The 17331-nt window shown below is 43.7% G+C and overlaps 1 protein-coding gene across 2 annotated transcripts in view; it reads left to right on the top strand.

Moving 5' to 3' along the window:
* Positions 1–17331, top strand: part of LOC121720876 (zinc finger protein 236-like) — an 84135-nt gene that overhangs the window by 23145 nt on the left and 43659 nt on the right. For both annotated transcript variants that reach the window (XM_042107348.1, XM_042107349.1), the window contains exons 13-21: positions 295–555; positions 3166–3431; positions 5828–5929; positions 8341–8480; positions 8657–8754; positions 14359–14510; positions 14750–14932; positions 15363–15651; positions 16675–16778. In XM_042107348.1, coding sequence (XP_041963282.1) covers positions 295–555; positions 3166–3431; positions 5828–5929; positions 8341–8480; positions 8657–8754; positions 14359–14510; positions 14750–14932; positions 15363–15651; positions 16675–16778 — 1595 coding nt within the window. The remainder of the gene's footprint in view (positions 1–294; positions 556–3165; positions 3432–5827; positions 5930–8340; positions 8481–8656; positions 8755–14358; positions 14511–14749; positions 14933–15362; positions 15652–16674; positions 16779–17331) is intronic.

A 17331-nucleotide genomic window follows, 5' to 3' on the forward strand; every position in this document is an offset into this window, starting at 1 on the left:
GCACGCTGATCTAAATCTAATCTAAAAGCCCAGCAGTAAAGTTAAAGTGGAATTTATTATTCTGTCAGTGTTAAAATGCAGTGAGCATGCAGGTGGAGGAAGGGGTGGGGTGGGGGTCACAAACATCAACCTGATTATTCTGGGGTGTTGTGACTCAAAAAAAGGTTGAGAACCACTGGTCTAATCTAAGAATCTGACCATTTCTCTGTGATTGTCTCACCTGCTGGTCCATCACTGATCTCTGTCATCTCTCTTGTCCGCTCATCTGACATCTCTCTCGTGTCCATCCCCAAGGTCACACACGGGCGAACGACCGTACAAGTGTATCCAGTGCAGCAAGGGCTTCGCCTCCTCGGGGGTGCTGAAGGCGCACATCCGCACCCACTCGGGCCTCAAGGCCTATAAGTGCCTGATGTGCGACACCACCTTCACCACCAGCGGCAGCCTGCGGCGTCACATGACCACCCACAGCGACCTGCGCCCCTATATGTGCCCCTACTGCCAGAAGACCTTCAAGTCTTCGCCCAACTGCAGGAAGCACATGAAGACCCACAGGTGAGCTCGCCCGTAGATATTAGAAACCTAGATATCGCATTGTCCGTCGAGTTCTATTAAGTGGCATACATCAACACGGCCGCCATATTGGTGGGGGCAACACCTTACTGTCTATGGGCAACACTTGCCGGCAATCAGAGACACCAGTCTGATTTCCAATCAGAGACACCAGTCTGATTTCCAATCAGAGACACTAGTCTGATTTCCAATCAGAGGCACCTGTCTGATTTTCAATCAGAGACACCTGTTTCTCCATTGGCCTCCAGTGATTTACCGCTTGACTGTTGCCCCCAGCAAGTTGGCTGTGCTATTAACGTGCGTTCTGGAGCCCAATGCTGTATCCCCCTCGCCTCACACCTGGAGCAAGAAGTCCTCTTTAGAACCGGCCTACACTGAACACCGCAACGTTAGCTGAGCGTGTGCTGTAACCATACGCTTCCATTATAATCGATGGAACTGCTACAGCAGCGTATACACCACAGATTTGTTATAAAAAAAAGTCAAGCAGTCTGCTGTTCCTATTTTTATGCAGCATGTGTGCTCCGCATACACACTGCATTAGTTGTGCTTTCAATGTTGCTTGCAACTCCGTCTTAGTGAGCATGCTTGCCCTACCAGTGGTTATTACTACCAATGGTATTACTATATTATGTAGTTTGATAGGAATGGTTTGGTCTGAGAAGTCCACACCTAATGTTACACAGTACAACAAGTCACTGTATGTGCTTTGTTCACACTGACTTTCATACAAGCACAAGCTCTCTGATATTTCAGTATTGATCAGTATGATTCAGTTTAATGTCACAGGATAAAAACAAAAATAACACAATCTGAAATTGATTGCAGATATTGATCGCGTCGAAAGTTGTGACACTCATCTGATATTTGTATACAGATCAGTATGATCCAGTTATATTGGCTAGGAATGAAATGGGGGAAAAAAACACTGATATTGATTGTGGACAATGATATACAGTACTCTGCTTGCAATAGTAAGTCCCTTCACCATATTTGCAGTACCCCCCACGCCCCCCCCCCCCCCCCCCCTCTCCCCCCCATACACAGCACATTGTCTTATGAGGAAGCTTCTCCAACACACACACCAAGACCCCTGTCAGTTGGGTTAGCCCCTTGAGCCGTGGATCTGCCCAAGGTTTCTTCCTTAGTAAGGGAGTTTTTCCTTGCCCCTGTTGCTCTTGGGTGCTCCTTGTTGGTGCCCCCCCCCCAATCCCAATCCTTCACTGGCGCCTTAATGCAGGGGCTTACCTGGGCTTCAGCCCAGGGGCCTCGACCAATGAGGGGCCTCCTAATAATAATAATGATAATCAATAATATTAAACGGCCGTGTCCGTATTTGCGGCGTCAGTCATAGCCTACTCTGGAGCTAGCCTAATTGAGCACATCGCACTGCTCTACAATGACATCCATGCAGAGGCCCCCTTTGTCTTCTCTTTTAAAGTGTAACAAAATGTAACAAAACTTAATAAATTCCAACGGGTGTGTAGAGGAGCTAGAGGAGAGGCTGAAACTGACTGACAAACTTACAAACTCTGGAGATAACTGGGTAGGCTAGGATTGAAGCAACGATAAACGAATGACGTGGATTCCTGTAACTGTCCATGAAAACAGCAGGTAAATATCGTAGCAAATAGCCTGGCAATGAAAGGGCTTTAAAAGCATGTATTTCACTTGTCTCACTGGAGTGAACGCAGAACATGGGCTGTTGCGCAAAGAAAAATGAATTAGTGATCAGCATCTCCATTCACCAAAAGCTACGTTTGTGCTAACCCATTCGCACAAATAATAGCCTATGTTATGTTTTCTCCATTGTTAACGTGAGATATGTCTCCATGTAGGGTAGTATAGTGATAATGCATAGGGTAGCCAATGTTCACGTCACATGAGCCAGCTGCTTGTTCTGTAGGCTAAAAGTATTTATGTCCCTCCCAAGCTGCGTTAAAATGGTGTGTTAAGTGGACAGAATTTCAAAAAACCTCCTGGGGAACACCCCGACACGACAAACACATGCACTTTTGAAAAGCTTGAAACGTCCATGTAGCCTAACGCATCTTTTAACTTAGCCAGCCAGTGTTGTAAGAGTTCAACGCTTGTTTTCGTGCAGTAGGCTAACCTTTTTGATAAGGCTGACGTGATTAAGGAGGGCTTTCTGTTCCTGTTTATGTAAAGGTTTTACATAGGCTCAATAATGATAGACTACACTACATGTTATAGGCTATATTAACCAAAAGCGCACGTTATGTAAATAGGCGGGTCAGATCGCGGGCCGGGTACCATTTAATCATGATTATTTTTTGCGGTTTGGGGGGGGGGAGGCTTAAAAACATATAGCCCAGGGGCCTCAGGTGGTATTAAGGCGCCACTGCCCACCTTTCTTATGCAGCCCTTGCCACTTAATCTACTAAACCCCTCTTCTACTGCACTTTTTACTCCCCCCATAAATGCACAAATAGGCTGACACCAGACATAATTTCACTGCATTTCTTACTTCCAGTAACTATATGCATGTGACAATAAACTTCCTTGTATCCTTGTATTACACCAGTGACACGCTAACAGATACGCATGTCTGGTCTGGTCTGGTCACTGCAGGTATGAGTTGGCCCAGCAACTCCAGCAGCAGCCGGGCTCCTCAGACGGGACCTCGCTGGAGGACCCCATGGGGGGGCCCGGTGCCACGGTGGCCCACGACATGCAGGTGGAGATCGAGGGCGGCCAGCTGCAGCCTCCACCCTCTGGCGTGGGCGTGGAGCAGCAGGGCATGCTGGAGCAGCTCGGCCAGGCGCAGGTGGTGGGGGGCCCCCAGCAGGTGGCGCTGCAGACGCCGCTGACTGATGGAGCCTTGGTGCAGGACGACGGTAAGACACAGCACTGTGGCATGATCACTTAGGCCCTCTAACAGCACATGTGGCTTTAGGAAAGAACAAAATGATGCATTTAAGTGCAGGTGTTGCAGAAATGGGAGGATCTGTAGAAATGAGAGGATCTGTAGAAATGAGAGGATCTGTAGAGATGTGTAGATCTGTAGAGATGTGTAGATCTGTAGAGAGATGTGGAGATAAAATCTGTAGATATGTGTAGATATGTATAGATGTGTAGATCTATAGAGATATGTGTAGATATGTAGAAATGTGTAGATCTTTAGAGATATGTATAGATGTGTAGATATGTGAGGAGGGAATATATTCAGTGGGACAAATGTAAATGAAGGTAGATAAGGAAGATTTGACGATGTCTTTTTACACAACTGTGCTATCACTTGTTGTTATACAACTGTTGCATCATTTCAACATTAGGACATCTACGTATTTAAAGATTTACATGTGTTTGTGTGAGTGTGTTGGGGTGTGCAAGTCTATAGCATTGCACATGAGAGGAGAAATAAATGTGTGAGGATTGAAGAGAAATAGCGTCCTGTATGGCTTTGAATATGAAAAAAAGACCTGGAGTGCAATACCCATTTTGAGTTGAGAAAGAGTAAGAGAAGAAACCCCAAAACAGGTTTAACAGTGTCACATACACTGATGGTCATTTGCAGCAAAGCCTTGTTCTTGACGGACCACAAGGCCAGTAGCCATCAAAAGGAGAGATTTTCAAAAGCGTACACAGTGCCCCTTCATAAAAGATAACCTTTGGTCTTGCTGAGAGATGGCTGCTCTGAGGCGATGACTCAAACGAGAGGCCTCCGTAGAAAACAAACCTTGAGAATATTACCTTGCCAACCTTGCCAGTTTCAATATTGCCTCAATTGAATGAGAAAGATCTTTTTGAAGAGCAAGGACAGGCAAGCTTTTTCTTTTTTTTGAAGATAATTGTATTCTCAGGTGCTGTGACACTTAACTCCTTCTGTCAGAGGAAACTTATTTGTGCACAAATGAATGAAATGTTACGACAGGTATCTTGTTCCTGTGATGGGGCATGGGGAGGACGGTTGGGGCATGGGGAGGACGGTTGGGGCATGGGGAGGACGGTTGGGGCATGGGGAGGACGGTTGGGGCATGGGGATGGGGCAGTTGTTAACTGTGCTTTTGGAGTAAAAAGAACATCATTCCAAACGTGGACAGTGAATAATGGGGTTGTCCTGTTGTCTGCCGCCCCACATTGTCTTTTGCTGGAAAGGTTAACATGACACGGGGGGGACAGTGCAGAAAGGTCACGTTTGGTAAAACATTCAGTTTACTCTGTTGGCACAACAACAAAAGAGCATCAAATGTCATGCATTGTTTGATCTGGTTCTCTGGGATAGTTGTCTCACTGATGTTTAGACATCAGTTTCTCATGCCATTGCTCAGACTGAACTGTCGTCGTTGCAATCACATTCACATTCACACAGATACCACTTTTACACTTTCACTGTTTCACTAAAATGTAGATGTATCGTGTAAAGATATTGCTCAGTCCATAGCAAAGATGTGATGGTGTTCAGGATCACCTGACAGGTGTATAGAGGGCGGTACCCAGAGACTTTCTAATGAGGAGACACAGCACTCAAAAAATCCTCCATAGAAATGCATGGGGTTAGTTTGTAACGCCAATATGGCCGTTGTCTACACATATCCCACCCCTTCCTCGGCAAAACGTCGACATGTGAATACATTGAGCCAATCATGTGGTGTGAGGTGAATACATTGAGCCAATCATATGTGGTGTTGTGAAGACATCTTCCCAATCATGTGTTGTGAACTTGCCGTAGGAGCAAGATTGGTGTCGTGAAACCTTGTGCACGCGCATTTCTGCTGAATAGGGTGCCCGATGAGTGCCCAAAAATCATTGCTATATGGCCGCTGAGTGGAGGGACTTGCCTAAAAGGACTTTGTCGGTACCCCAACCTTACGGCTACCATAGAAGTAGGCTATACTCAAAAACCAGCCTTCAGGTGAACTCTGATGAAGACGTGGCACATGTCGAAACGTATAAATAATAAATAAAAAATACTTATATTCTACATCTTTGTCGCTCCGGTGAACTCCGGTGAACTCTCTCTTTGGATTCGGTCCTCTCCCGTCGATGCGCTAGATGTGACCCGCAGTAGCGCGGAGGTACAATTGTTTTCTATGTGATGGTGTTGTTTTTGGTTTTAGAAAAGGTACAGAACCGACGCACACTCTGGCTCCATATGACTAGTTTTATTAAATCTATAACTTTTCGGCCCGGGGCCTTACAAAACAGGAAGACCAACCACATCAATGTATATGTTAACAGTATTGTTGATTTTGGGAGAGTTGTCTCCTCATTTTTTTTTTCTCTCCTGCAGACCAGTTTGTGGCGTCGCAGCACACCCTCCAACAGAACATGGGCCAGTACGACACCTCCTCACTGCCTCAGCCAGCCTATGACCAGCCAGCACTCTCTCAAGGTAATACACATGGCCACATGCACTCCCTGTCTCACACGCTTGCGTGCACACACACACACACGCGCACACGCACACGCACACGCACACACACAGACACACAGACACAGACACACACAGACACACACACATACACACACAAACACCCTTGCACGCACACACACAAACACCCTTGCACGCACACATACATACACAAACACCCTTGCACGCACACACACATGGACACACACACACATACACACTTGCACACATACACACACACACCCTTGCACATACATACACAAACACCCTTGCACACATACACACATACACACTTGCACACACACACACACACACCCTTGCACATACACACACAAACACCCTTGAACACATATTCACAGACACACACACACACACACACAGACACACACACAGGCACGCACACACACACACACACACACACACACACACACACAGGCACGTACACTCACTCGCTAACTGTCTATCTCTCTCTGTTCTGTGATTCTGTTCTATGGTTCTCCTCTCTCTTCTCTGTTTGTCTGTGCCATGTTCCTCTCCCCATTGCCCTTTAAAAAACAACACAAATCTTATTAGCATGGCCCTCCCAGAGCCCTAATACAAAATATGACTCACTCACTCTCTCTGGCCCCATTAGGTTTTTTGAGCACAGCCTCACCACTCTCTCATGAAGGCTCACTGGCCCCAAAGCACACACAGTAGGTCACGTACACCCTCCCTGCCCAGGGCAGAACTCATCCCATGCATCCAGTGCTTTTGAAGGCTGGTGCCATTGCCATGCTCAATGACAGATACCATCTGTCTGTCAGATATCACTCCTCAGAGTGGAAGTGAAAGAGAGAGAGAGAGAGAGAGAGATGGATGGTTGTTTCAGAGCAACTCTACCGCCCTGCTGATTGTATCTTATCAGGCTTGCATGGCTCCGAGGGCCTTCCCTCTCGCTTGATTGGCCTAATTGATTGGCCCTTGATTGGCCTTGTCTTAGGCACCTGGAACTCAAATAACGGCTACTTTTCACTAACACATTTCCCGTCTCCCCTGGCTTATAAATGTGGTGTTTTCGTGGTCTGGTCTTAAAGATAAGAGCAGAATGTCACACACTCTGGCACCAAATGTATATATATATTTTTTTAATTGGGTAATGTTTTGGCTGTGAGGCCTTATTTAGATCCAATTTCCAGTGGTATGGTCTGGAAAGTGCTGTTTAAAAAAGTTTTAATTTTGCCTTTGGCAGAACGTTTGTGAGTGCAGATTTGCATGTCGATCAGCGCGCGGATGCAGTCCTCGTGTGTGATTGATACTTATCTGAAGGCCACTTGGCCGCTGCGTCTGAATTGTGTAGTGATCTGTTGATAACAACAGCCCATTGTGTTCAGTGTGAATGGCAGCATGAAGAGCTCCTCCTCTGTCTCTTCTCTATAATGCCAACAGCAATAAACACTGAGCAGCCACAGAGTAATAACATACACACACTCATCAATCTTGGGCAGCAGCGGTCAAGCATAGTGTTCATTAAGAACTATGAAATCAATCGAAATATGTACTTTTAGATTCTGTCTGACATTTGCTGGTGTGTGTATAGAGTTGCAGTACTTTTTGAGTACTACCAATTAAGCAGATGATCTGAGGGTATTTAATGATCTGGTTTCAGGGATTGCTCAAGGCTGGTATTATTTTTGCCTGCTCTTAGGGAGTCATTTGCAAAGATTTGGACTGTATACCTGCCTGCCGGTCGCTGTGGTCTATCCACAGGGAAGAAGGCAGCTATTTGCAATTTGTTTTTAGGTTATGCTAACATCTATCCAGCTGGGACTGTAAGTAGATTAGTTTTGAGGGAAGGTGAACTATGACAAATGGTTAGCATTTGCAAATGTCGTTACCCGTCATTATGATATATACTGGCTTTTAGGTCCTGTAGATCCATACTGCTCCCCACAGGCTAGGGTAAATGAAGGGTCAGTGTGGGCATTAACAGTGATCGCATTACAGTCTCTGTGAGGAGGTCAGCGCATGGCCGTGAGACTGGAAAAATGTAGGATGCTGCATGTGAGTGTGTGCGTGTGCGTGTGTGTGTGTGTGCACACACATGTGTTTGTTTGTGTTTGTGTTGTGTAAGAAGACAGGTAGTTTCTTGTGACTGGTCCTTATTACATTGCTGGGATTTGGATAGGAAATTACTGGCTAGAGTGTGTTTTGTTGTGTTTTTTATCGACTTCACAGTAGTAGAAATGTCCAGTTTGCTTTCTAGCCCTCACCCTCTCTCTCCCACCCCCTCTCTCTCTCTCTCTCTCTCTTTCTCTTTCACGCACAAACACATGTACGCTGTATATTAAATGGTGGTGTTGTGGTGTGATGAGTAACTGATCTTGGTGTTCCTGTCGGTGCTACCCCTGCAGGCTTCACCATAACAGAGGGCTTCAGTGCCCCTCAGTTCTCCACGGTGCAGCAGCTGCAGGACTCCAGCACGCTCGAGTCACAGGCCCTCTCCTCCAGCTACCACCCACAGAACCTGCTGCACGTATCCAATGCTGAGGTGGTACGTCACACACACACACACACACACACACACTGATATACACAGGCACACATCTTTAGATTCAAATGCTTGCAGATATACAAACACACACCCATACAAAATTATGATCACATTCATGTTTTTTATTTATTTGACATATACAACTTAGTTGGCACTGTGCTGTGTGTGTTTCTCAGGCTGGTGGTCTACTCCAGGAGCAAACCCAAGGGGAACTGCAGCTCTCTGCCGGACAAGACTATCACGACGAGAGTGAAGAGATCAAGAGGGCGTACAGGTGTGTGTGTATGTGTGTGTGGGTGTGCATATGTTTGTCCTCTTCCCATGACCATCTCAGAAAAGAGCTGCCTGTTGACGCAATATGTATCCTGTCCAATGCATTACTGGGTCATAGAGTTAAAGGTTGTATCAGCGATTTCAGGCCCAAAAAAGGCCCAAACATAAATGATCACATTCATCTAATCTTTCCTAACGATCTGCTAGCTGTCTGCCCCATAAGCAGGCTGTCAAAGAAACGCGTCTCTGTAGGCAGCCTAGGCTCCGAGATCTGTACACAAAAACAATTGCTACCAACAAGGGTTGGCAACCACTCAAAGGCAAAATAAAGTGTTTCAACCAATAACCGACAAGATGCGCGTTTAGGAGAGTTTTAATTGCGGGGGGGGGGGGGGGGGGGGGTGAAGTGATGTTCAGAACCTTTAAGTTCAAAGATTTTTGTTAGTCTTAGCCACTCTTGGATATAAAACCATTTTACTATTGCATTACATGAAACAATTTGGTATACTGTGTTATACTTGCTACTGATGAGCTGGTGGAATGGGTATTTCATGTTATTGGCTGCGTTCTGGCTAAAGTTGACATTTCATTATTTAGTCAGGATAGGGTTCAGCAGTCAATTCATTAAAAACTTCCAAATTGCTCAGACAAGAAAGTCTTTGCTCGCAAAGAAAGTCTTTGCTCTCATTTGTTTACATACAGAGTCTGACTGAGTCTGTTGACATTATTCTGACTAGGCTTCTGTTCAGCTCCTCAATGCAAACAAAAATCTGTAATAAGTCCAAATAACTTCATTTTCTGTCCAAAAAAGGCCTGGATAACACAGACAAGTATAATACACGGGGACACATGATCGTGTCATCATGCATTGCGAATTACATTATTATTGTCTATATAATTTTTATTTACCAATGATTTATTTTCTACATTGACTGGAATTTGTTGAAGAGGCCAAATGGAAGGAATCTGATGTATTAACAAATGTCCTTGAGGGAATATAATAGTATTCATTATTATATAAAAGTTGTATTCAATTATTTTAGTAATGTGTGTTCAGGAAAGGTGACTAAGTACCTACTGTATGTGGTGCTGATGTCAGTGCCATGAAAACCGCAGGTAGCTTAATGGGTTTCTACATTATGAAGAGTTTGCAGGTCAGAGTTCATTGCATTGGCAAACTTTCCTCAGATAATTTGGAATAATTTTGAGTGTTCTCTCCGTTTGTTTGTGTTTTAACTAACAATCATCATTTGAAGTACTAAAAACTTGTGTGTGGGTGCGGGACGTGGTTGAAGAGTCAGTATTCTGTCCAAGTCCAAATAACGTCTAATATGTCACTCTGCTGCCGTTGTCAGACATCTGATTGTGAAAAGCAGAAGAAATGTTCATACAAAGCATCAGTCATTTTTAACAGTGTTACATACCATGCACCCACTGCATACCCTGACTGGAAAGATGCAATAAACACAATAACACAGGCCTGGATAACACATACAAGTATAATACATGGGGACACATGATTGTGTCATTATGCACTGCAAGTTACATAATTATTGTCTATATAATTTTTATTTACCTATGATTTATTTTTTACATTTTCATTATAGAAAACGTGTACATACTATTGAGTCCTTTCAAATATGGAGAGGAAAGAATACAGGAATTAATTTTGCAGAATGAGGCACTATTAACAAAGGTAACAATGTAAAATTTACCCTCATCAAACATCAAAAGCAAGGAAAATAAGAGGCAAAGGAAAGTACAGAAAAACAAAACAAACAAATAAAAAAAACATTAAAAAGTGAAGTATTGACAGAGGTTGCAGTGACACTAGTAGGGGTGTCACGATTCTACAAATCCTCGATTTCATTTTCAATTTTAAAGTCACGATTTGATTTGATTTTTCGATATTATATATATATATTACTATTACTGCTTTCCTTATATGTTGTTTACTCTTTTTGGCCTTTTCGCTTTCGGGGGGCTTTTATTTTGAAACCGCTTTTTATTTTGAAACCGTTCCAACCGCGAGGTTGTAATGTAAACAGAACAAACTTTAGGCTAAACCGAGACGTGAACATAGTGAAATGAAACAACACAGAATGATAATTTGATTGTTTCAGCACACTCCGAAGAGCTCCAAGGTTAGTGTTCATGGAATATGTTCTTATCAATGTGCATTTTAAGATCCAAAATGCCCCCCTCCCCCTCCTCCACTTTTGGTGCTACCCTGACCTCTGGCTGCAGCACAATAAGTAAATGCAACATATTGAGTACTGAAATATTCACAAGAATCCATAGAAATTGAATCTTCATGTTGTATTATCCAATATTAGTTGTACAGATGTAAAGTCTATCTTATACACACTCATTGAACCAACAAAGTAAATGCAAAAATAGAGACTTTTTTGTAATTATTCCATATGTTGTGTAGTCAGTCTATATCAGAACACCTGACATACAATCTAAATAGTCCACAAGAAACCTCAAAGTGTTACCTTTCATTTGAGACCTTTCATTGCTTCTACACAAAGGGGTTCATGTGCAGTAAGCATTTGATTGTCAGTGTGCATTTTGGATGACCAAAAGTCCTATGGGGAGTTTCCATAGGCATTTTACAAAACACATGAGCATATCTTGGCAAATAATGGTCTAAAACACTTATATTTTCATTCTATATTGATCTACTTTTGCACACAGCTTCACAAGACCTGGTGCTAGGGCTCAGTTGTGTTTCTAAAGGATATCAAGTGACCTAGAGGGCTGAAATGTGGTCAGTTCAGAGATGCTTGTAACTCTTCTTCTTCTCTGTAACTCTGACTGTTTCCTACGAAAACTACAGGTTCTCAGCTTTCTATGGTAGGCCCCAAAAGAGGTGGGAACAATGCCCTTGCAAATAGGCACAGTGCAATTTCAGGCAAAAACTTGAAATTTGTATTGAGATCCATGTGGTTAAAGTATTTTTGGACTGTAACTAGCCTAGATCATCTTTTCACTTGCTAAATTGAGTAAGCTAAGTTAGTGTTAATTGAGACAAAATACTTCCACACCGCTGATTTCAAAGTAGCCAGAGGGGCTTCGATTTCATGATTTCACACACACAGACCCAACAGAAAAAAATAGTAGAGTAAAAAGTAGAATTAGACTAGGTGGTGCAAGGGCTAAAAAGGACGCCATCTAGTTGAAGAGGTCTTCCAGTGTAACGATATGATACATCTTGTTAACAGTGTGAGAAAGGCCACAAGTTCACAGACGGTAGAAAATGGCCGATGAGTAACAACAGGGCAACTAGGGGTGAGGACCGGATGTTGGCAGTATCAGCATTTTTCAACAATAAATATTTCATAGTCCATCCTTTACAGATAACAAGGCTCCTGTACAGATCTCCATTTCAGCTGATGCCAGCTTTTTCATCTGCACTTTCAACAAACTTGTCCGACAGGGGCCCCCTGAGAGAAAGAGAGAGAGAGGGGGGAAAAGTTTCCCTGGTGTTCATTTCCTGTGTTCCAGTGCTTTGCACTCGTCTTGTTGTTGCTTAAATGAGTTGTCTCAGCATGTCCCCCCCCCCCCCTGAGCCGACGGGGTGGCGGCGTGATATCTGAAGGACAACTCCCCCTGATCTCGCCGATAAAAACAATGAGCGAAGGGGGGGGGGGGGGGGTTAAAGCAGATGAATAAGGACCCTGTTTTTATCTGTTTATTTATTTATTTATTTATTTATTTATTTATTTAGTTTGCATTTCCTTGGCTATGAGAAGACATTCTGAGAAACTCAAGGACATGGGGTGTTGTTGCATACCTTTTGTAGAACACTGGATGAGGGTTAGAACAAGGAATCCGAAAACAATGGGATAATCGACTGGAATTTGTTGAAGAGGCCAAATGGAACGACACTGATGTATTAATGAATGTCCATGAGGGAATATAATAGTATTCATTATTATGTAAAAGTTGTGTCCAATTATTTTAGTAATGTGTGTTCAGGTGACTAAGTACCTATGTGATGCTGATGTCAGTGGCATGAAAACAGCAGGTAGCTTAATGGGTTTCTATTAACATTGTGAAGACTTTGCAGGTCAGAGTTCATTGCAATGGCAAACTTTCCTCTGATAATTTGGAATCATTTTGAGTGTTCTTTCCGTTTGTTAATGTTTTAACTGACAGTCATTATTTGAGATACTAAAAACTTGTGTGGGGAATGTGCTTGAAGAGTCAGCATTGTTGAAATGTGCACTTATGAAAGTAACGGCCAAGTGTCTGCCAATCAGTTTACAAGATCCTGCACAGTCTATTTATTGTCATTCAGTGCTCATCTCTTTTCATTGTTGTCATTTCCGTAGTTCAAATCTGTCTAATGCCTCGTCACATTTTGACTTTACCGGTACCCATGCGTGCCTTGTACTGTATGTGTCAATCTTCCTCCTGCAGTCTCTGTCCGCTGACTCTGTATTCATGTGATGGTGAAATGTTGAGCTCCCATTACTGAGACTACACACACACACACACACACACACACACACACACACACACACACACACACACACACACACACACACACACACACACACAAACACGCACACACAAACACACAGAGAGAGAGACCCTTTTACCAGATCGAGCACTCAGAGGCGGCCCTCTCTTGGCTGTCTCTCGTGGACTCTGATCGCTGGCAGATAGATCTGTGATGGAGGTTGCTGTCACACATTACTCACTCAGCTAACACATTTCACTTCACACACCTTTCATGCATCAGATTTCAAAGGCAAAAAAATTGTAGACACTACTCATCCAAAATTAGACCTCTTTAAGGCCTAAGAAATAAAGGGTTTTTACAGAAAATACAATTTTTGCAAAATACAATTTTTAGGGGTATTTTTGCAGTTTCATTGTATATCTCCTAACCTGCTGTGATGGTATGAAGTCATGTGAATCAAATTGTAAACACACTTGTCATTCCCACTAGCAGCCCAAATCCATCACAGCAAATGTGCAAAAATGTGATAACCGCCTGTACACACAACGCTGGCAAAAAATACACTGCTGACTTAAAGGCCTGCTAGATAGTTGTTAGGTAGTTGATGTTCACAAGGGAAATCTGTTGGTTGTTAACTTAACTAAAGTCTGATAACAGCCAGTTATCTCACTGCTTTGAAATAAATAACTCTGTAATGCCTCTTTGAAGGTGAGTCTGCTATCCTAACCCCACAAGCAACAGCTCAGGAGGGTTCTCTAGCTGTCTGTTTAGATTTCACGCTTATATATAAAAAAAAGTGTACACAGCTATGGTTCTGTAAATGGGCCATAAGCATGAGTCATAACATAAGCAATCCCTGCCATTCAACACACTGTGGCAAGACTACGGAAATTTGATTGACCGAGGAGCTCAAATATCCACAATCAATCTTTTGTAAAACCTAATCATAGACTGCATCCTTAGGCAATGAATCTCATTTCCTGTTAGTGGATATATTTAAGGCCTTAGTATTGTCAGCCACTGACAGTAATATGCTAGGCTCAGAGCCTACAGTGGTATCATAGGGGAGTTGGCTGGGAGGAAGGAGTGTGTATTTGACAGATGTTTGACATTCTGCTCCTCTGATCTTAGGTGTAACATCTGCAATAAAGGCTTCAAGAAGTCCAGCCACCTGAAGCAGCATGTACGATCACACACAGGAGAGAAACCCTACAGGTGCAACCTGTGTGGCCGCAGCTTCGTCTCGGCCGGGGTGCTCAAGTCCCACCTCAACACACACACGGGTAAGATGCGGTCAGTGGACAGGCTGGAAAAACTACATTTTGTCCAGCTCAGGGTTTCGTTGAGCTGTATTAAGCTGTACGCCTTTTACTTTTGGTACTTCTGAACTTCTGGCCCACAATGCACCTCCTGGACTCTGTTGTATTTGAGTTCTACTTTTGTCCCATGCCTACTCATCTCCACCCTTCTCTCTCTCTCTCTCTCTTATCTTCTGTCTCTCCTTTTTTTCTCTCTCTCACAGGAGTCAAAGCTTTCAAGTGTAATGTGTGTGAGGCCTCCTTCACCACCAATGGTAGCCTAAACCGTCACATGATCATCCACCTCAACATGAAGCCCTTCAAGTGCCCCATGTGTGTCGAGACCTTCCGTACCAACCTGCTCTGTAGGAAGCATCTGAAGAAAGATCACGCCATAGGATCTAGAGGTAGGACAGACACACAGGGTAGCTCTGATAGAACACCTGGCATTTACACATTAAACAGTCTTAATGTCAAATAATGCCCACAGAAAGGTTCTCTTCATTTGATTAGAAATGTTATTTTTTTCTGTTGACCTTTTGTTTGTGTATTCCTTTGTATTTGTCTAAATGTCTGTGTTTTTTTTTACCATTTGGCTTTTAGACTCGCATTAAGGTTGTATTAGCACTACTTTTATTTTTCCTCAACTAGTTTAATGCCCATATGCTTATGTTTGAGCTATTTTAGTTAGTCATCTCAGACCAAGTGGTGTCCTTGTGTCTTGTGTTGTTTAGGAGCCTATAGTTCCCACGGAGGCTCTTGAAGTTCGATTCCACACCCTATAATAGTGTCTTTGTTCCATCAGTGGTTCTTTATTTGTTTGTGTCACTATTGCAGTGCTGGGGGAGGAAGAAGGTGAGGACGAGGACAGTTACGGTCGTTCGGGCACCAAGCGGAACCGCGCCGGCATCATCACCTTCACCGAGGAGCAGGCGGCGGAGCTGGCCAAGCAGGAGCCGGACGATGCTGCGACGCTGTCGGAGAAGGTCCTGGCCCAGTCGGCCGCCGAGCGTGACCGCATCAGCGAGATCAAGGACAAGGCCGTGGAGCTGGAGACCGAGCCCAAGTTCGCCAACCGCTGTTCCTACTGTCCCAAGAGCTTCAAGAAGCCCAGCGACCTCGTCAGGTGAGCTCTTGGTGTTGTTTCTCTTTCACTATCTTTGTCTTTTTCTATTTCTATTTTTTCTATTTTTTTCTGTGTGTCTGTCTGTCTTCTGTCTGTTTTTCTTCCCCTATCGTTTCTTTCCTGCTCTTCTTGTCAACTCCTCTTCCCTCCCTTTAGTAGTCCAATCCCGGGTCCTTCACTCCTAACAGACCTGTCTTACTGTGTTCACGCTGTGAGCTGTCAGCGGCTGCTCTAGCCTCTTCTGTGTTTCAGCAGACACGACTCTGACCACTCAGCCAATTGCCACGACACCACCCGGCCAACCTCAACCCCCTGCAGATGAGCTGCTGGTCACTGAGTGTCTGTGTGCTCACCACATCCCCAAAATAAGCTCCCTCATCTTGTGCCAGCTTGTGACCTCAGACTGACTTTGTTCCATGTTTAGTGATTAGAAGAGGGAACTACGAGTGAATTTCGATTGGAGGGCAAAACACGTCCTAGCAGGCAGACTGCTGTCTGATGGACAGTGATAGTAGTGCCTCTGTAGATAAGAGGTAGTGTTTATTTGTATTCTTCTGAGTGAAGAAGGCATCTTAAGAGATGAGTGTCAAGAAATATTTCACCACTGAATCTGACAAGCACACCACTGACACTTTCAAGCAGACTTGATAAGCCTCTAAACCTCTCTTTTATTTGGTTCAGGCCCTCCCCAGACTTTTCTTGCCTTGTTTATCTCCTCAGTCGGATCAGAATATGTCTCTCGTGTGTCACAGAGTGATGGCTTGAGACTAGTGTAATTCTCATCATCCCCATACACTGTGTCTCTTCCTTTTATGAGTGAAAACAAACAGGTACTGTGAAACTGTAAAGGAAGTTAACCTGGGACAGTAAAACACATATCTCATAGCCAATGTTGTCAAGTTGGCATGATGGTGGTGGTGATGATGATGTGGTGATGATGATGATGGTGATGGTGGTGGTGGTGGTGGTGTGGAGTATGTGCATGTATGTGACTTCTTGTTCTTGTGTGTGTGTTTTTTGCAGACATGTTCGGATCCATACGGGAGAGAAGCCTTACAAGTGTGATGTGTGTGGGAAGAGTTTCACGGTGAAGTCTACGTTAGACTGTCATGTAAAAACACACACAGGTCAGTCACTAATATATATTTTACATATACAAATATATTTTACAAATTCACATATTATTCATATTATGTTAATTGAAGGATTAACCACTTAATTGGTTAATCAGTTGTTCATATACATGGGCACATTATACACATACATACTGTGATAAGTGATACAGGAACTTACACACAAATATGTTCATGCCTTGTTTTATTTTCTTGTAATAATCTTTATCACATTGATAAAAAAGACCTAAGTCTCTAGGCCTGTAGTGTCGCCTCTTAACGGGTCAGCTCCTGTGAGAGGTCATGTATCGTCTTTTTGCAGATTGTCTCGTTGTCTTTTCATTTGCGATGCTCCCTGTGCTCCACGTCGGTGTCGGATCACCCCCTCATCCATTACACTGCACTAAATCCCAATTTGCGTACCTCATCTCCAGTGCTCTGTGAATTGGCTTTTTTTTTTGTGTCTTTTTTTCTTTTGTGTTATAGCACAGCTCCGCACATTTGAACAGTCTTAGTAGAGACACAAGGCTGCTTAATATGCTCCCGTATGTCGTATTCATTCCAGCAA

Source organism: Alosa sapidissima, chromosome 10, assembly GCF_018492685.1.
Source record: "Alosa sapidissima isolate fAloSap1 chromosome 10, fAloSap1.pri, whole genome shotgun sequence".
Classification (NCBI taxonomy): Eukaryota; Metazoa; Chordata; class Actinopteri; order Clupeiformes; family Clupeidae; genus Alosa; species Alosa sapidissima.